General features: G+C 40.3%; 2 protein-coding genes across 4 annotated transcripts in view; one reads left to right on the top strand and one right to left on the bottom strand.

Annotated features, from left to right (window-relative positions):
* klhl5 (kelch-like family member 5) overlaps positions 1 to 13,907 on the bottom strand; it is a 52,476-nt gene extending 38,569 nt beyond the window's left edge. The window contains exons 1-2 of the mRNA XM_030095120.1: positions 13,842 to 13,907; positions 11,582 to 11,645 (exon numbers count right to left, since the gene is read on the bottom strand). Of these exons, the coding sequence (XP_029950980.1) occupies positions 11,582 to 11,610 (29 nt within the window). The 5' untranslated portion in view covers positions 11,611 to 11,645; positions 13,842 to 13,907. The remainder of the gene's footprint in view (positions 1 to 11,581; positions 11,646 to 13,841) is intronic.
* A 10-nt stretch (positions 13,908 to 13,917) lies between these two features.
* On the top strand, positions 13,918 to 19,081 carry LOC115391035 (uncharacterized). Of its 3 annotated transcripts, none has more exons than XM_030095128.1 (10): positions 13,918 to 14,232; positions 14,910 to 15,072; positions 16,017 to 16,310; positions 16,977 to 17,087; positions 17,174 to 17,224; positions 17,839 to 17,874; positions 17,951 to 17,989; positions 18,083 to 18,115; positions 18,234 to 18,281; positions 18,952 to 19,081. In XM_030095128.1, the coding sequence occupies exons 2-10, from the start codon at positions 15,033 to 15,035 to the stop codon at positions 19,011 to 19,013; spliced, it is 714 nt and encodes a 237-aa protein (XP_029950988.1). In that variant the 5' UTR covers positions 13,918 to 14,232; positions 14,910 to 15,032; the 3' UTR covers positions 19,014 to 19,081. The 3 variants fall into 3 exon arrangements, with proteins under 3 accessions (XP_029950988.1, XP_029950987.1, XP_029950986.1); XM_030095127.1 differs by having other exon boundaries at positions 14,813 to 15,072; XM_030095126.1 differs by having other exon boundaries at positions 13,919 to 14,232; positions 14,782 to 15,072.
* The last annotated feature ends 1,177 nt before the right edge of the window (positions 19,082 to 20,258 follow it).

The raw sequence follows: 20,258 nt of genomic DNA, 5'->3' as shown, positions 1-20,258 counted from the left end.
ACAGCAGACCCAATTTGAGGAATAAAAACGAAATATATTACAATGCATGTAAAACTTTAATAAAACCTGTTTCACTTGTGTAGAGGAGGGGGAAATGTCAGAGGATTAACACAGAATCAAGTAGCACAAAAAGATGGTGCCATTATCTTTTATGGAACAGCAGTGTTGCATTTTGTCGATGCAGTCAGAATCAAAAGACATTACCACATAAAGTAGAACAGTAAAACTTTTGTGCCATAAGAATTTCTCAACAAAAAAAAAAGAATCTTATATTAACATAATGTTAGTCTGCAAAATGACACAAATGAGTTCTAATTCAGCTGTTTGTGTTTGTGTGGGCACGGCGGCGCGAGTCGAGTGGGGTGTTTGCTGCTGTTAAAATCGCTGAGGCATGAAGTTTGCAGCTGCACACAATAGGAGATAATACACATCTTGAATTATTGATAGAAATGAAAACAACTCTATTTTTTCTTTCTATCCCCTCCCTCCCTCTCTCTCTTTCTCTCAGTCTCCCCTCTCCTCTGTTTTCCTTCAACTCTTTGTTTAACAGCACTTTAATGACGGCAGCGCTGAAGTGTTCCCACTTTTCATTTAGTTTGCAATCAAATGCACACAGATACACAAAGTGTATAGTCTCCGTCATCAGGTGCAGAGCAGGTGTGTGTGTATGTGTGTGTGTGTGTGTGTGTGTGTACTCACATGAGGCTTTCAGGTGTTAATGCAGGGCAGGTGGCAGGTGTACAGAATTGCAAAGTGCTTGCTGTGCAATTTGTCAATGCTCTGTGTTTGTCACTCGTCCCCTCGCTCGCTAATGCTCCATAGCTCTTTTTCCAATCTCCCTACTGACATTTCCTCCCATTTCTGTCCATCACTACAAACCACATTTGTCTTGGTGTTATTTTCCCTCTCTGTTTTTTACCCTCTGTGCTCTGCACTGTCTTCCCTTCCTGTTCACTCTCTTCCTAAATGGCCAGAGTGTTGAGGGAGGAGAGGAAATAGAAAACACATGGGAGAGAGAAATGGAAAGGGAGAGAGAGAGAGAGCATTTACGGCCAAATAAAGAGCAGGCCTTAATAATTTACTCTGCCCTGCAGCCACAAGCCAATCACAGCCCACCGCTCCCATAGAAATGAGGAGTGTGTCAGAGCATTGAGAGAGCAAAGCTAGAAAACAGAGAGAGAGAGGCTGAAATGTTGGTACTGACAGCCCTTCAATTCTGTGATGAATTATTTGAGGTTGTACATGTTCTAAATGCTTTGAAAGAGTTGCTGTTAAATGTCAGAAACAACTGACATGTCAATTAAAGTGGGTACAAGACCATATTGTTATTATATTTTGACATTTCTCCTGACAACGTGAGAGTTTATGAGAATAATGTGAAATATTTATAAGAAGAATGAAGGAACCTGATGTGGAGGTCAGAGACTTTGTGCTCTGGGAGCTAATGTTGGTCAAGAAACAGTTCAGCAGGGTGATCAAGAACTCTCTGTGCTCTGAAAACAGGAGCCATATAGTCGTGTTTGTTTGTCTGGACAGTTTGAAAAATGTTCTTATTTGCTTTCTCACTGAAAGTTACACAAAAACAATGAAACTGCTTCTATGTCTGCCCGAGGAATAGTTCTAATCTATAGTCACCCATAAAAGCACAACACATTGTTTTACTTTGAGGTTAGGTCTCTGTACAAAATGAAACAACATGACCATTATAACTTATTGGTCAATTATTTTTCACAGGCGAGCTATTATCCCATTTTCAAGTTTGTTTTCTTCAAAGGAGCTTCAGTAGAACAGCTTTCCATTGAACATTTCTTTACTTAAAAAGTATTCTGTAAACTCATAAAGCATCTTTAGCGACATATTGATCTATTTAAAATACGTCATTTTAACTTCAGTCTCAGTTTAAAATGCAATGAAAGAGACCTGATTTTCTTCATATTGGCCAGCAATCAGAAAGTCAATATTGTTAAGGATTCTACAATAAAACATCCAGAGGGTTTTTTGGCCTGTTGCTGCCTCTGGAAGTGATGATTATTCATACTGGGAATAATCCTCGACAGGACGCTATCATTCCCATCTCACATCAATAGCATCGCCTGGTCTGCTTACTTCCTGTGCTCCATCAACTGTATACTGTATACATGCTGCCTGACTGTATTTTGTATTTTGATCTTCAAAATGGTTGTGTTCTTCCAGTTTTTTCTTATTTTTGTGGTACATTAAGCATCTTGCACAACTCTCTAACATAATGAACACAAGCTCGTGTGTTCAGTCTTACAGTCTATTTTCAATATAAGAGAAAAATATTTAACATCCCGGCACACACCGTTATGAGCACCCTCGCTGAGCTGCTAAAGTATTTTCATGCTCCTTCTGCTCCTGATATGAAGGAAATAAAACTGCGTCTGAAACACAATTTGAGCCTTCTAGATTACTTGGTGCTCTGTCGAGCAGGCTGTTAGATTGCTTGGACTGAGGAGGAAGGTCACCTTGCCCCCCACCCGGCATTAATCCATAAATCTATGAGACAGCAGAAATGCAGCGATTGAAAAGGATGGGGATGGACAGAGCACGAGATTGAATTAGAGATGAGAAAAGGGGGGAAATTAAAGGTGGTCACAGAATATTATCAGTGCCCACATATTTTACAGCTCCTTTATAGCCACAAACTAAAACCAATTAAAGCCTGCAAGATATCATGTTAAAGTACTTTGTCAGGCAGTCGACAGATGATCAGTTCCAGATCAATTCCTCAATTAGTGTGACTGCTTGAAAGTGGCGTGTCTATGTTTTGTTTGGGCCACTTTTAAAAACTATGAGGAAAAAAGAGACAGAGGACAAAATGAGAAAGCACGAGATGTGAGTGGCTGCAGACTTCTGTGACCGCCTTTGATCATTTTGTTGTTTTTACTGTTGTCACAGGCCTCAAAACCAACAGATATAGATTTTTACTGCCATAACTTAACTTGAAAACATATCGCTGGAGGAAAACACTATAAAATGCTTTTAGACTTTCAGTTAAAAAAAAAAAATCTAGGATTAATAAAGTTGGTTATTTGAATCTGACGTTGACTGTTACTCTTTATACATGACAAATTTAGGGACATAAATTTACCTGATTTTTCAAAAGATTTTTTTTTTTTTTTAAATAAGCTACATAGTTGCATATTTCCATGTCTAATGCCAAAACAGGACCTTTTTTTTTAACCTTAAGTTAAATATGAAATCCTGCATGTCAGGTAAGTTTTTACAACTCAAACAGGACAAGACAGAAGAATTAGTTATTAGTCCTGAGGCTTAGAGGAAGAAACACTTGTTAAAACTAGATATTAATCCATTTGAGCAAGTCGTAACCCAGGGCCTCTTTTGACTCTGTGCTTAATTTTATTCCACACATTAAACAAGCTGTAAAAATGTATTTTTATCATCTCAAGAACAAGAGCCAGAGTGTGATAATTTCTCTCTCCTGCCCAACAGGAATGTATGCCGATGTATGCTTTTACATCCCCGTCATACTGATTATTGCAATGCTCTGCTTTCTGGTCTCGCCAAAATAGCATTTCACACCTTTAATTATGCCAAAATTCAAATGTTCTTCAGCTGACGAGGACCAGAAGGAAGGTTTACATTACACTGCTTTACAAACCACCACTTTGACTCGCTGTTATGGTTCTTTCAATTGTTTTTAAAGCCTTAAATGGTCTTGCACCTTTTTTCTGTTTGTGTCTCATGGATCCTCAATATCTTAAATGCCATTTATTACTGCTTTTACTTGCTATCTCTGTCTGACCTCATACATACATTTGAACATTGAATAACATCTTTTTTTGGTCTGTGTGTTTATATTCCATGATATTTATCAACATTTTTTTGTAATAAAGGCTTAAAGCTTATACATCCTTTTCTTTTTGAAATTCCAGCATTTCCTCTGTGTCCACAGTGGACGGCTGAGCTTCTGTTGTAAAAGCACTTTGTGCTGCATATTACTGGATGAAAAGTGCCAACAGTGTGTAAATTGCAAGATCAATGGCACATGGTAGGATGAAAAAGTGATGAGAATTAGAGTGGAAACGGGCATGAGGTCTTGTTGGACAGAGTGACTCAGCATTAATAAGCGGCAGGTGGGATAATTGCTGGGAGGAGGGAAGCGAGGGTCATTTGGAGGACGTTGACAGGCTGGCTTGTCAACATGTAACTGGGCCTCGCTGCCTCTTGTTTTAGCACAGGGGAGCTCTGAGCTTGCATTCGGTGGGTAAGAAGCTGAATAAAATTATCCAATAACAGAGGAGCATAAAGGATTGTGTGCGTGCATCAGAAGAGTCTGGAGATAGAAGATAAAATGTTAATTAAATCATAATGATTTGATAGCTCCCACTGACGCCTGATCATAGTAATGTCTGCCAAAAATTATTATAATTAACTCTGCTGAGTTAATCTGCGTCTACTAAATGATGGGAAGAGTCTTATTCAAAGCAAAACTTTTAACTTTTCACCGAAATGTTAAAATTATCAGACAGTATTATCCAGTGACTTATTTCCAACAGCCATCAATACCCTAAACAAGCAAAGCATTTGTGATGATAAAGAGCTATTTCACCATTAATCGGCAGTGTTTTTCGCTTGAAACACCATCCATTAATCTCCCATTTCCACTTTATCCCAGTGAAGGTCACATCTCTTAAATTCTATTAATCTCCGTTTGTGTATCTTCAATGTTTAAACTGCACATAAGTACAAATTCAATCTTGCTGTTCAAACCCTTCAGTCGTGACATGGCATCTTCAGTCAGCTGTGGAAATATGAACCCCATTTACAAACCAGAAAGACAAACAGGGACGGGAAAGCTCATGTGTTAAGGAGCTCTTCGGTCAGTAAATACTTAAAGAGCTTTGTAAATAACACGGTCATAACAACACAAACACACACAGAGGGAGAGCTATAAATTCCTTCTGAAATCCACAGCAAGGCAGCATTCTCACCGCATGGTTGTGAATCTCATTTACCCTCCTAACATGCAAGAAATAAGACAGTTCACTCAAATTTAAGTTGGAATGACTCTAGGAATCTAAAGAAATGTTTAGTATGACTTTCTGATTTACTGATAGCGCTGCATTAAGATTTTTTAAAGCCCTTAAATTATTATTTAAACTTAATAGTAACCTTTATGTTACTGGACTGAGACATAAGTCACTAAACTCAAACTCATGAAGGCATTTTTGATGTTCTCATCCTCTTGAAATTCTAACTGTGCTCTCTTGATATCAATCTGATTAAAGACCGGGCTTAGGTCTATTGTTGTCTCCACTGATGGCCGTTCCCACTTGTTATCAAAGCAGTTTATCCGTCTCATCGCAGTTGGAAGGATTAAGTGTGTTTTTCATAGCGGGTGAGTGTCCTGCCACTTCAAAGTATTTCAAGGTTGTATTAGAAAGATGCAGCAGGAAGATGCAGCAGGAAGAAGAGAATGAGAAAGTGAGAAAATGACGTGAGCGACAAAGATGAAGATCCCCTTCCAGATTCCCCTCAACCTACCAGTAAGCTCTCAAAACACCTGGATACGTTTATCAAAGACAATGTCATTAAAATCTTGAAAATGCTCCAAGAACCTGATTCAAGCAACATCTACCAGTAACTCTCGAACAGAATGCAACAGGATATAAATGTCAAACATAAACCATGCCTTGAGTTTGAAAACAGATTATGAAAATATAGCATAGATTCAGCAAAGACTAGAACATTGTGTGTTTACAACAAACAGGCTGTGTCTCTGACATGAAACAGAAATACAATAAAACATTTTTAAGAATCGATCATTTTAAATAATGGATTCACAGTAAGCATATAATACATCTGTTCATCCTGCTTTTTATTGAGCTTTTATGTTAATGTGTTTGCTTGTATTTGTGTTGTTTTTATGATACGCTTTTATTGTGCATTTTTATTGCAGCCCTGCCTGCAAGCCTGTTTTCTCTTTCAGAACAATAAAAGTTGATGGCGGGAGTTGTGACCGATAAAATGCCTTAAACAGTGAAGTGTTCACGTCTCAGAAGTCAAGCATATTTTAATTCGATTTTAAGGCACAGCAGGTAAAATGATGGAAATTTTGCTGGGACCTTTTGGAACACGTCAAACATCTTGCGCGCTGAAGCAGAAATGCTCATTTGTTCGAGAGGCACGCTCGAAAAAAGGTGCAATCGGAGCACATTGATTTTTGCTCATGTTAAAAAGCTTTTATTGACATGGCATTTTCTCACCAGAAAGGTTACGGCAGAGGGGAGCGGAGAAGGTGAAAGATAAAGCGATGCTGCAGAGCTTCCTGTAAATTCACCCCACTTTAGCCCGCTTTAGAGGGTGAGCAGTCCTTTGAAAGTGCTCCTACACGCCCACACACACACACACACACAGAAAGATGCGACTCCGAGAGCCTTGCATTTCGGGGAGAAAATGAAAGAGACGCTCCTACATATTTCTTTGAGCATGCAAAACAGAGAGGGAGAGATTCAAGGGCATCCGGCATGACGAGCACAAATAAATAGTTAAACACAGTCAGGAAATGCGGAAACACAATGAGACAGACAGATAGAACACAAGGAATACGAGCCTGCAACCCTTCATCACTTTTAAAGATTTGCTCATAATGATAATCTCTTTGTGAAACGTCGTAATTTCTCCATGAAGAGTCGTAAAGCTTCGCAGTAGCGCCGTCTCTGGAGAGCCAGACGACGTCTTCCTGCTGACACAGCTCTAAATCACCATGCTCTCAGTCCTCCTCCTCCTCCTCCCCCTCCTGCCCTGTTTTTAATGGAAAACATGCTCATACTCAGACCTCATTTCCCACATTTCTCTCCAAAATAACTTCCACCCGGTCGATACACTGTAAACAGACGGATCATTAGCTTCACTTAAACTCGAACGCTTAAAAGACAAAAACATCTCTGCGCATATCAGCGTGAGCTCGCATTAACGTTAACTTTCCTGGCCATCTGAGGTCAGCACTGGTCTCTGTCGCACACACAACGCTCACGTGTTGTTGAATTTCAGTTGATACAACATGTTTGTCGGCCGGAGTTTGTTTAGTTAGACATCAGGAAGCTACATTGCATCATTATCATCTGGAGCTGTCGCTTCAAAAGGCCACTGGATCTTTCACTTATTCACTCAAATGTCGGAGCCCTTGAGCACGCTGTCAGCATCATCTGATTTATGTCAAACCAGTGGACGACAGCTGTGGTTGTGTCGGTCCATATCCTGATATTGTCCATTCTTCTCATCCCTTCTTTTTTCAGTCCTTGGGCCTTGGTTGACATAATCAGTCTATCTGGATATTCCTCCTGAAGACATTACTTATGAATTTTCGTTCTTCCTGTCTTCATGTGCCACTACAACCTGCTGTTGAAATCAGCGTCTTCATCATGTTCAGCCTCTCTTCAGAGTCCAGCTCTCGTATCTGCACAGAGCCATTGATCACACCACTTGATTTCCTGATCAGGACCATTATTTCAAAGAAATATTAAGCTTTTCAGGTTGTTTATAAGGGAAAATCAGCTAAAAATAATCCAAACAAATGAAGAAGAAATTACCAAATTTATTCAGCTGAACAGCTTGTAAAGCAAGCATAAACTTATTTGGACGCCTTGCAATTTCACAGATATATCTCTAGTAAAAGTCATAATCCTATCTTTCCTATTATTGTCTGAATAACATAAAAACCTGGCTTCTCTGTATTCAAAGAGAAAACAACAAAGCTGTGTGTGAACGGCAAACTTCAGAGGGAGACAGTCATTGAGAAAAAGTAAAGGCATCGATCGCTGGAGGTCATTTCCAACTGCAGCAGACTTTCTTTAGCCAGGAATAGGATCTGAAACTTAATATACCCTCACGCCCTCTGAGCCAGCTCCACACACTGAAGCGGACCGTGAAATGTTGAAAATACATACTTGTGAAAACTAGTAGCTGGACACTCCCTGGAACTGGTAATTATTGTTTTTATTTGCCAAGAGTTCTTTTTTTCTTTTTTTTTACAGTATGCAGGAAAGCGTTCCACTCTGGATACGCTGTTCTCCAAAATCAGCATGCATGCAATTTGATCATGTTTTCCAACCTTGCTGTGTAACTTGCCAAAGCTCACAATTATTATAATAGCAAGAGAAAATAGCAAGTTGCCCATTGATTGCTGGTTTTGTAATTCAATCATGTCCACAGATAAATTTGCCCTCAAGCCGCCTCGTCTTTACCAAAATCTAATAAGAATTCATCCAACATCTGAACCACAAATGTCAAACTGCCGTGGGGTTACAGGAAACATAAGGAGGTCGCTCAAATCAATGTAGTGAGCTCTTTAGACCGCCAGGAAACTGGCGCGATTTCATGTCAGTCCGTCCAATAGTTGTCCGGAGGTTTCGGACTGAACCAAATTGGCTGGCCGGCAGATTGACACAAGCATCCCCAGAGCTACGTCGCTTGTGCGGATGGAAAGTTGGCAGGAATAATTGACTCTGCTTCCTCCAGAGATGCCAGATGGTGTGAGGGAGGGGAGTTGAAAGTTTGACACAGTTACTACACGAACATGTAAGCAGAGAGGGGGGCCTGAGCAGTATTTTTCTTGTTTCATTAGCATATTTTTAACTCCCTGCATGGCTGATGCAAAATCTGACATGTAATGTGAGCGGAGCACGTTTGGATTAGATAGCGGCTAAATCATCTCCCAGAGGACAGAGACATGCATCATTTTTTTTTTTTTTTAACATAAAAAGATAAACAACTCAAATTAGAGCAAAAATGTAATTCTGTCTACACAGCTGTGACAAACTGTTCAAAAATACACTCACACACATAGTCTAAAACTTCAAAGGTTTTCCTTCTGTGAGCAAAATCAAAATTGAAAATATTCTCAATAACGCTTTAACACCCAGAACTCATCACTCAGAGCTTTTCCTCCACTAAACAGTCTGACCTTCAGACTGATAGCTCTCGACTCTCCTCCTGGGGCAGGGGGGATAAAAGGGAATTTCAAATTGCTGAAGCTATTGATGTCAACGCCTATCAAAACACCATTGTGTCCATTCAAAGCAGATCCAGGGATTAAGTTCACACATCACAGAGAGGACATGATGGGGAAGCTCAAATATCCTCCATCTCACACCTGAAATACAACCGTAACCTGCACTGAGCCCGCAGAGCGTCGCTCCTAAATGCCTCCTCTCGTACCTAAATCCCTAATCTCGTCACGCTGTTTCTTTCAATCTCCGAACTCTCTACATAGGATCCTGCGGTAATGCAGAGCTCCAAAAATAGCCCACATACGGACTTCCTACAGTAATTCTCGTCTGAGACGGCGCTGCAGACTGTCAAAGCGTCGACGTGCTCTACAGTTAATGTCCATAATATTCAGCAAATCACCGGAAAAGGTGGCGCTGATAAGAACACCCATCTTTTACCCACATGCTTCTCACGCAGTCAGCATTTGCACAGGCCTGTCTTGTTCATCATGGCAGCCCCTGCCTGCTGTCTTTGGAGTGATGGATGTATGCTGTTAGCCACGTGACAGATGCTTCACACTGTGCAATAAGACAGATTAACGAGCAACAAATCACCTGTTTGCTTGCATACATAATCGCAACATTCTGAAGGTGAGCCAAAAGTGGATATTTGAATATTACAGACTCTTCCAGTGATCTCTACAGGCTGCTGGGTTCATTACAACCGCTAAAAGTTCTGGACCAATCAGTAAGAACAGTGATTTGCTCTGTTTTAGTGCACTTTTTGGTTGGTGCCAGAATAAAGGTCATCTAGTCGATAAATGAAGAGATTTATCTGGAGGGCCTTCACTCCACGCCAACATGAAATAGATTTTGGTGGACAGTGCAGTTCCCAGAGGTCACTGGGCCCCTAAAATATTAGCAATCATCACCCAGAGCAGAGGCACAGCTGTCAACAACATAAACTTGATTCACTTTCTCTGCTGAAGCCGAGATGTAAAGATTGATGCCACCCTTATGTGTGCACAGTGAACCAGAAAGCTGCCCCCGGAGGATGTGAGTATAAAAACAGGTGTAACTGTTATCGCGCTTCTGAGGTGCTCGTAGATCGAACGCAGCGCAAATGCTGTTGTTGCTGCTCTGTAGTTTTTATGTATTTGCTTTTTATCTGACAGCTATTTACTTTATTTGACCACAAATGCTCATGTTTTTCATTTTTACATTTAAAAAATAGATTTGTTTTGGAGATTTCAATCAAAATGAATTGAATTCAGTTGTGTTATTGGAGTGAGGATGTGTTTAACTTCAAATTTAACCATAGAGCAACTATTTTGTTATTGGCAGAGGGATTCAGAAAGTGATTTATTTAGGATGAAGTAGCCAATTAGCAGCATGGGTTACACTACAAACATGCAGAAAGGACAAATCTACCTGTGGGTACCAATAAAGTCACCTTGAACTTTGAAATGACCTTATTTAAGGCTGCAGATGCTTTAAAAAAAAAAAAGTAAAAATACATATTCTTGATGTCACCATGAGAAATCTTCTGTTGTGGACAGAAGGACTGAGTTAGTCTATATTAATCACGCATTCCTCATCCTCCGGTAAACAAGAGCCAAGCGAAATAGCAACTGAGCCATCAATCCAATCAAAGTGGATTCCAGAAATTGAAATGAAACATGAAACAAGCAGCTCACACAATATTCTCAGCGTCTTAAATGGTATTAAAAGCCAAGGAGCAGAGGTGACCTGATTTAAGAAGAGATAGAGAAGGGGCCTGTCTGATGCACAGTGGCAGATTGTTTGATTCTCCACCAGGAGTAGCTGATCAGCTCACCTGAGACCACATGCAGGGTCGTAAAGGTGCAGCAGATCAGAAAAATATGGCGGGACAAGAAGTGCATTGGGATAATAGAGCCAATTGGTGACCAAAGCGTGGATAACTGCTTCAAAATGCAGCCTGACAAGAACTGCATTCATGTTATTGTCTCAAGTGAACAAAGCTTGATGTAAGTCTTAATGTGTGAGTCGAATTTTACTCCCATGAGCTTATTTATAATTATTTTATTTATGGTGGGCTTCATGTTTAGCCTCTTTAGAGGTGATACTTTTGACAAAGTGTGTAGTTTTACCTAAGAATGAGTGTTTGAGCAATGGATAAAGTTTGGTATTTTGTTTTTACAAATGGCTCCTTCATCTCTTTACCCTGGTTTTCTGTCTGCATGTCTACATTTTTGCTGAGACTTACCTTGTAAGTAAGGTATTTTGTGACATTAATAAGTACATGTAGCCTGTAGCATATCAGCTTCCAGAACTGTATACATGTAAATAGCTAATGCTCCGCAGCAGATGTCTCACACGGTGAATGTTTCACATGGTTTCCGCTCAGGATGCCTTCAACCACATCTCTAAAAGGCCCTCTGTTGTTGCTTCTGCCAAATCAGCTCCACTTATGATTTAATAGGCTGCACGGAGGCACTTTACCTTGGAGTCATGTTGTTGAGGCAAAGAAGGGTTTAATTTCCTATTACTGGTGGTGAATTAATCAAAACCAGCAGGATGACAGTTTACCGAACACAAAGGCAAACACCACAGCGAGTCCATACCTGCAGTTTTTCTGCTGGATTTCAAGCATTCTTCCAGATCCTGGAGGGATTTCCAGCTGGTTCTCTGAAAAATGTGGAACATTCAATTTCACTTTATCGCTATAGCCAATACAGACCCTTTTGATCACACATTTCATCCTTGTCTGTTATCGTCTCACTCGCTGCTTGTGCCATCTGTGTGGACACATGCAGCTGTGTGATAACACACTAAGCATAAAATACAGAGAGAACTGTGAAAACACTGTATTTTCTTTCTTTTCTAAACATTTAAATGAATAAAACACACAGTGACTTTCAAAAGGAAATGATTATCCTGCAAGATTTTTGTTTTTTTTCAGAAATTGTTGTGAAATACAGGATTATGGTGTAAAGCATTCAGGACTGCAGGCGTCTAATAATACTAAACAATTTACAGCCCTTGGCTCAAAAACACCATTGTCATCTTTTCATTTTGTTTATAAATGAAGCGATGAATTATGAAGAAGCTGCCAAGTCACTTCTCCATTTCATTATTAGTGGCCTAAATCAATATAATGCACTGACAGGTAGCATTTGGCAGCTTCTTGGGAACTCGCTGGGCTGTAGCTTTTAAATCTCAGAACAAAGTATATTTTGATAGGGGTGCTGGGATGAGAGGGCTTCGGGGGGGGGGGGGGGGGGCAGCAATGATACATCTGGGGACCAGATTACTTTTTCCTCTGTTTAAAAAGAACAATAATTTCATTTCATTAATTTTATTCAATTAAAAAAAAAAACGAGCACCGAACTGCTCCAGCTGATGCTATTGACAGGTGAATATGCTGTTTGCTGCCCTGACCTTGTGTGACACCATAACTGATGTGAGTTTGATCCTAAGGTCCAATGAAATGCCATATCAAGAGAAAAAAAATGGGAAAAACAAGATAAAAATGGGGAAAAATAATAGAAATCTGATCAGGGAGGTGTTTTTACTGAGATGACTCAAGAAGGACTTGTTCAAGGACACTTCAGCAGGGTGTCTAACTATCAAACAATCACAGGTATTACAGTAGTAAATATATTTCAGCTGAGTGCACAAAATATTTGGAAGTGCTCGGAGTGTCAAGCAGCTTTGATTGAACATAAAAGCACACAAACTGATTTTTTTAGTTTTGGCAGCTGGCATCTCCGTGTATAAGCTGCCGACTGAGCCCTGAGAGAGGCAGGCTGCTGTGGAGCGGAGATAAGGCTCCACCTGCCAGCCCTACTCATCACTGTGTTTGTGGATTTCAGGGTGGGTGTGTGTGTGTGTGTGTGTGTGTGTGTGTTCCTGTCCTAGTCCTGCCAAGATAAGTGGCTCTCAGGAACCCAGCTGTAAAATCTGAGTCACACTAAACATCCAGCGGAGATCAAGTCAGACAGTACAAAGAAGAAATATACACTATTTTCAGAATAGATTAACATATAAAGAGAAAAACAGACCAGCTGTTTTCTGTCCAGCAGCAACACGAGAACCGGTCAGCTTTTTATTGTTTGCTGTTTTAGTGAGAGGTCAGTGGAAGCTTCGTTATGATCACAGGAAACTTTCATTTGTAAAAGTTGCAATTTTGGAATTCTGATTTAGTGCTTCTTTGCAGTCACCGCAGAGGTGAAACACCTGAGCACATCAATAAAATAATCTCATAATTACACTCCAGCTGTTCATATTTGTTGCTTGTAAATGTAAATTTCTCATCATGTGCAATTTGAATTTTTTTATTAATGCAAATTTTTCCATTTACAGTATCCATGAATGCAGTATCAGCAGATGATTGTTTGAGGCTCCTAATGTCTACATTCATATTAGTATGTCTGTCTTCTGGCTGGTGGTTGATCGGCAGCCGTAGCCTGTTTACTAGAAAGCACCTAACATCTGGCGACGCCTGAAACAAGTGTACCTGTGTGGTCAGGCACAAAGGAAGAAGAAAACACGGAACAACAAGAGTATTATCAAGCTTACCTGACAAGTTAACATGCCTGATTGATAAAGAAAAAAGAATAATGATGGAAAAAAGTTGGAAAACTCACCAGCAATAGAAGTCAAACCAAACAATAGCGCTTGATTGTGGAGACTTTCTTTCCTCGTGTAGCATTACAAATTAAAGCAATTTTTTCTTCTCAGATGATGAATAATTGCAATTAATTTAAATTAGATTTACATAACCTGAATAAAACTACACATAAAGTCAATCAACAGCCATCCCAGTCATCATCTCTCACACAAATCTTCACCACACAGACACACAACATGAGTACTACTTACACTCTGCGGACAGGAACGTGCTGCTGCCGCTGCAAACCTCCATTTCTCACTGTTTCTGAGAAAATAACAGGAAGTGTGATGGGAAGTAAAGTTGTGTCTTACTGTTGCACATGTGTCGTCACTTGCCTTTTTATGAATTATCAACTGTGAGATGAAGGTTTTGGCTCCTTAACCACGACCAACGGTTAATCTGCTGTTTTTGAGTGTATTTTTCACAAAACAAAGAAGAAGGAAGGAACCAAAAACCAAAAGTCATGCTTGTGTTGGCACGAACAAGCATGTGCGTAATCAGTTGATAGAAACATGACAAGAGCAGCGGTGACTAAACTTCTGCTCCTCGTGATCCTCGCCTTCATCATCTGCCTCCCGGAGTTCTTCACCTTGTACAGAGGTAGGCCATCGAGAGTTTAAAGTGGACTTCAATCCACCCTGTACTGCTGCTCACGCGCTTTTCTTCATCGGTTCGGAGCCACGTGAAAAAGACACAACTGTTCTACTTTTTTTTTAAGCTGTTTATCAAAGTTAGGCTTTACAAAAAGAAAACTTTATTTCGTTTTAGCCCTTTTTGTTCATTTTTCCCTTTTGTGCAAACTCCCTCTGATTCAGCCCATCTGTCTCTCTCAGATAAAGAATCAGACCCAAATATAGCACCATTACGAGTGTGACTGACAGCTGCTTTGAAAATGTTTCCGTATTGAGTTGCTTTGAAAATGTTGTTCTTCTTGAGAGCAGCACGCGTTAACCTTTGTGCTCACGTCGTGTTTGCCCTCAGTGGTTTTTCTTTCAGTCTCTCTTTCTCCGTCTTCTCCTGCCTGTCTCTTTTTGTCGGGTATAAACTGGAGGCAGCTGCCTTCCATTCTGAGTTTCTGCTTTGACTGCTTTCTACTGAGAAATCGTTCTAACTTTTTCAGCTGCTCTTCGTTCTCTGTTTCCTTTTCAGTGTCGAAAGTGAATTTCCTCTGCCTTCCCAGGCGAACCTGCGTGCCAGGGAGTCAGGTGAAAAAGGCAGACAATGGGAAAACTGGAAGAGCAGATGTCAAGAAAAAAGGCATGTGTGATTCTTTCCAGGATGCAGATCCCGAGGAGTGGGAACAAGCCTGTGCTCAGGAAAATCAAAACAACACGGCATCAGACTCTCCAGATGACAGAGCTGATGAAAAACTGAGCTGGTTCATATGTGAAACACGTGACATGAACACAGGAAACATTTCCAGCGACATTTCATCCTCAGGTATGTTTTTTGTAGTGTTTTGTTCAACAAGACTGAGTATTGACACATTCAGATGTGACAACTCTCAAAAGAAGTTCTGGGGTTACGAGCCTTGCACAAGGAACAGCAGCAGTGACCCAACAAGGATCCAGACATGAAGCAAGCAACACTTATTCGTCATCTCTATGACACAGATCAGTGTCCTGAGAAATCTTCAAAACGGATCATTCAAAATTAAACTGAATCCACTGTGAAGGGCACACATGTTATCAGTCATACATCACATTTAATTAAAAAAATGTGGCATAAAGAGGGAAAACTATCATACTGTATATATTTGCATTGGTGTATAAGTCGTATTTATTTTTCCACGCACAGACAGAAGTGCACCATTGATAAGCCTCAGCCAGCTGCGTTTCCAGAACCATCTGTGAATTTATTACTGCGGCTCTGTCCATCATACTTTCAGTCCATGACAAACGGCTTTATTTATTTTCTTTCATCATGGCAACAGTTCGCCAGCCACTCATAAGTTTCTCAGACAATCCGCGCTCTTTGCTCTGCTCCTCTGTCTCTGCTTCTCATTACTTAGTAAATTCTGCTGTGTTGCTTTTTCTCCGAGTGACACTGAGTTTGCACTGCCAGTGTAGTATGTTGGAATAAAGGTTTTTCAGTGGCACTGTAGCGATATTCTATTGTCATACCGTGCTCTGAAAGCTCACCTGAGATGATATATTCACAAAAAATGCCAAACATGAGTTCATGCCCTCATAAATGAAGCAAATATCTCAGTTAGGTCGTCATTGAAAACAGCTGTGTTGTGCTGCGATGTGTTTCGACAGAAAGGCTTCAATCACATATTTCGATATGAAGAAATTCAGAATTACCAAATCTGATTCTCAATTTCCACCATCCTGTTTCAGTTTCTTGTTGTAACAACACTTTTATCTTGTGTTGTTCTACAGCACCACAGTTCCAGCTGGAGGTGTCAGTCGAGCTTCAGCTGAGTGACGCCGAGACCCTGAATCTCACCTTGTTTGGCCGCAGCAGCCACAACTCCTTACGCCTCCGTCCACTCGACGAGGAGGAAGAGGAGACAGGTGACGATGAAGGGCAGAAGGAGGCATTCTTCTGCTGCCGGCCTCTCCTGCCCTCCTCCGAGTCCTCCAATCAAAGTCGCTGTCTCCTTTGGCTCACCAATCAAACCGTTTTGACGGCTACAGCGAAGGAGAAGCTGCCATGGAAACGGACCCAGAAAGGTTGGTGTCGGGATGAGGGAGCGGGGCGTCTCTGTTTCCCGTGCGGCCAGCGCGTCTTCACTGCAAGACAAAAGAGCAAACAATCAGGAGGGAAGGAAATTGGCCAATCTGTTTCCATTTCATTCAAAAGCAGCCGTTACCTCTCTCGGACTGCACAGGACTCATCCATTTCGGAGGGGCAAATTTCCTTCGATTCTTCTTCTTTCAACTCCAGTTTTGTTCTGCGAGACATTGTTTCCTCGTCTTCCTCAGCGCTGCACCATCAGTCACACTTTCCAAGTGTGCGTTACATCTTAATATACAGTGTCTTCAGGCTTGTATTGATTTTGGCCTGGTGTCGGTCTGTTCTATCCATCCCAACACTCCCTTTGCTACAAGCTATGACTATGTAATATTTTCCAGTGTTTCTCTGCAGCCTGAGAGCTGGAAATCCATCGCACTCACTCACTGTTGCAGAAACTGACTTTTCCATTTGTGTCTGCCCTTTTTCTGCTTCTGGTTCCTGACACTATCACTGTGACCTTTTAATGATTTGTGTCACATCGTTGTGTTTTTCTAAACCATTTTTTCCATATACTTAAATTCCTAATCATTCAGGCATAATGAAAATGAAGACATGAACAGTAACGATGACATTGCCTTCGTTTTCTGCCTCTTTCCCTTCAGATGAGTGGAAGTGTCAGTTCAGGGTGGTCTGGCTGGTTCTGCTGTGTGTGGTGCTGCTGGCGATAGTTACGCTCGTGGTCAAACAAGTCTACAGAGGAAAACGCTTGTTCAGTAAGGCGCGCAAAAACATGCTGTAAACTCACTTGATAACTTTGATGTTTTAAAGCTGACACGATTGTGTTTCTTCTTTTCGTCAGGGAAATCCCAACTGCACCCTGGTGGTTTCAATGCAAGTCCGCAGTTAAATGGTAAACAAAAGTCCAAGTTTTATATTTATCGGCAATATAGCTCACACTTACCCCGTTTCTTCGCAAAATGAGTAATCAGTCGACATATCTCGCCAATGTGCACGACATGCTGTCTGGATCAGGACGGTACACTTTGAGTCAGAGTTTGAATTTCTGCGAAGGCCTTAAAGTCCCCTCGAGACTCTGCCTACAGATATCAGGGGTTTTGGTTTCAGAGCCGGGGATTTCCCAGTGCGAGGACGACCCCTCCTTCACACTGTCCTCCTACTCCACAGTATCAGCGGAAAGATATCAGAAAGTAAAACTGCAGCGAAAGACGCCATCTTGAAATGTTTTTTTGAAAACTTTACTTATAATATCTTTATTTAAAAAGTAACTGGAGCTTTCAGAGTGCTGCAATATTTTACTCTAAAATTGTAATGTACGTTGTAAGTGAAAAGTTTTTTTTTTTTGTACTGAACTGCCAAAACAACCACTGACAGATTCATTAAAAACTCAACATCAAAGTGTAAATTATAGATCAGGAGGACAGATGAAGTTATTTAAAGAAGCTATTGTCTCAGTTTTGATCTCAAGAGATAATAAAACTTTTTTTTTTTTTTTTTTGAAATTAGATGTTCAGGGGCAGATTGAAACCATCGCTCCAAGAGGTAAACTGCATTAATTTATTTCTCTCTTACTGTAAAACACACTGAGGGGTGTTAACGGTCTCTCGCTGTCCATCAGGAGCTGCTCTCCACTCGTTTGAGTTCCAGTCCTGGTCAGGTCAGCTCTACAGTAATTTAGACTCCATTGATCATTAATCTCTGACACTTCTTTCAGTCCTTTGACCACCTTTGTTTTGTTCTGATTGTACAGGACTCTCGCCCATTCAGGAAGTGGAGAATCAAAGTGGGAACAAAATCTTTCACAATAAAAAAAAAAAACAAAACAAAAAAGACAAGCACTTTTTATCACTCTGCTGTTTCTGACAGTTTGAGCTCTAATTGTTTTTATGTGCATTTTTCAGATGACATGGAAACATTACTGGATGGAAATGTTAATCACTGCTACACAGGTAAACCTACAAACGTTTCAGTAGTCTTGGTTTTTATGAACTTCAGTTTTTTTTTAACTTAAGATGTCTTATCACCATGTATTTGTATATTACTGTAGTGTAGACCACATAACAGCACTGTCAACAAATCTCCCTTTGGCCAAAACTGGCTCACATCAGAATCCATTCTGGCCCACAGGATGAACGTGAAGGTTTAAAACCTCTAAACTTATGCCTGACGGGACTCCAGATCTATGAGCACATTTGAGATCAGCAAGAATTCGAGTCATTAGTTGCATTTTTTAAAATTCAAGAATAAAAAACAAGCTGCAAGGGGGCCGTATTTTACACAGGAGGCATCATTAAATAGGGGCTGAATATAGAAACTGCATTTGTTGTCTTTCAGAATTTCAACCTGTTCAGGTTTTGTGAAAATATCTTCACTCTCGGTTGAATTTTTCATAGTTTACACAATCAAAGAGAAACGGGTTTTGTAGTCATTTTACATAATAAATTAGGCTATTTTACTGGTCAGGATCACACCGAGTTGCATGTGGACCATGAACTGAAAAATGACTTTGAAACATCTCTTATATATTCAGAGCTTATTGGTTATAGTGATTCGATCAAATTCCATTCCCACTTTTAGCTCCAGAGTGTAAATCACGATGTTTTCTGTCGTTGTGTTTAGGTAATCTTCATCATCGCAGCCACTCGTCCCTGCCCAGCCTCACAGAGGAGCAGCCCCGCTGACAGCCAATGATCATTAAATTGACGTTACTCACAAATATGATGGAAATAAAATGTCTGAGCCATTTGAAATGATTAGAACTGGTTTATTTTCAACATCTCTTTGTCAAACAGTCATTTCATTAGAAGACTATCTTAAGACATTAGTAAACTATTCAGAGTTGAAAAAGCAACCGCCTGCAAACTTTTATCAATATGCAGCACAAATCACTTTGCATTCTAAGGCACACAGAAGCCTGATAAACGGCCTCACCCCATCCGGTCAGAGCTTAGAAGGGCCAAACGTTTCGACAGGACTGACTAATATTTTCTTCGCTTAACAGTTTTCACGCCTCCTTCAATGTTTCTCTAAAAGGGGAGAAGCAGGAGAAAAGACGGGGCGCTTATCTTGTTGAGATCTAAATAGCTGTGAGCCGGGAGCTACGAGCCAATTTCACTCTTTATTCAGAAAAGGCAGTCGTCAAAGAAATGGGATAAAATGTCGAAAATGGTCGGGCCATATATCTTTAGCTTGAAAGACATTCAAAAAATTAGATCCAGGCTTTAATCAAGCGAACACAATATATATCTATATATGAAAACCCGTTGAAGTACGTGTAAGCAATCTTCACTTTAATGTAAAGAAGAGAAAGCGAGGGAAACAGCTGACCTGGCTCTCTCTCTACCATATATAACTACACCAACCAACCATTATCGAGGAACAATGAAATTACTGTGCAATAACAATGTGAATGAAGACATGTCTTGAAATGACCCGACTACTTTTTGCTAATTTAATCTTCAGTTTTAGTCTGTTTAAAGTGGAGATTGAGGAGATTTCTGATTCTTTTCGGGCCGCTGGATAAAAAAACAGATTGGTACATTTAATGGCTGAAAAGCCGCACGCATCTCTCAGATCTCACCACCTTCTAAGACCAAAAACTGGCTTGTGACTGATCAAACCGTTTTCTTCAATTGACCAGATGCATGAATACAAATGATCAGCGATAATGTTTCTCTGTAACTGCTGTTTACATTAAAAAAAACATTTTTCTAACAATTTTATTATCATCAGTTTTATGGCAAATAATTTCTGCAACACCCTGACAAAAGCATCTACCTACAGTTACACGTGTTTTAGTTATTATTATTAGAAATTACACACAACGTGTTAGTCCAGTGAAGCCATTTCATCATCTCCTGTTTAAGAAAAGCTCATTCTGGACATAATTAAAAGACTTAATGTACCTATATGGACATACTTTGAAA

Source organism: Salarias fasciatus, chromosome 6 (genome assembly GCF_902148845.1).
Source record: "Salarias fasciatus chromosome 6, fSalaFa1.1, whole genome shotgun sequence".
In the NCBI taxonomy this organism is placed as follows: Eukaryota; Metazoa; Chordata; class Actinopteri; order Blenniiformes; family Blenniidae; genus Salarias; species Salarias fasciatus.
This window is presented reverse-complemented; position numbering and strand designations above follow the sequence as displayed.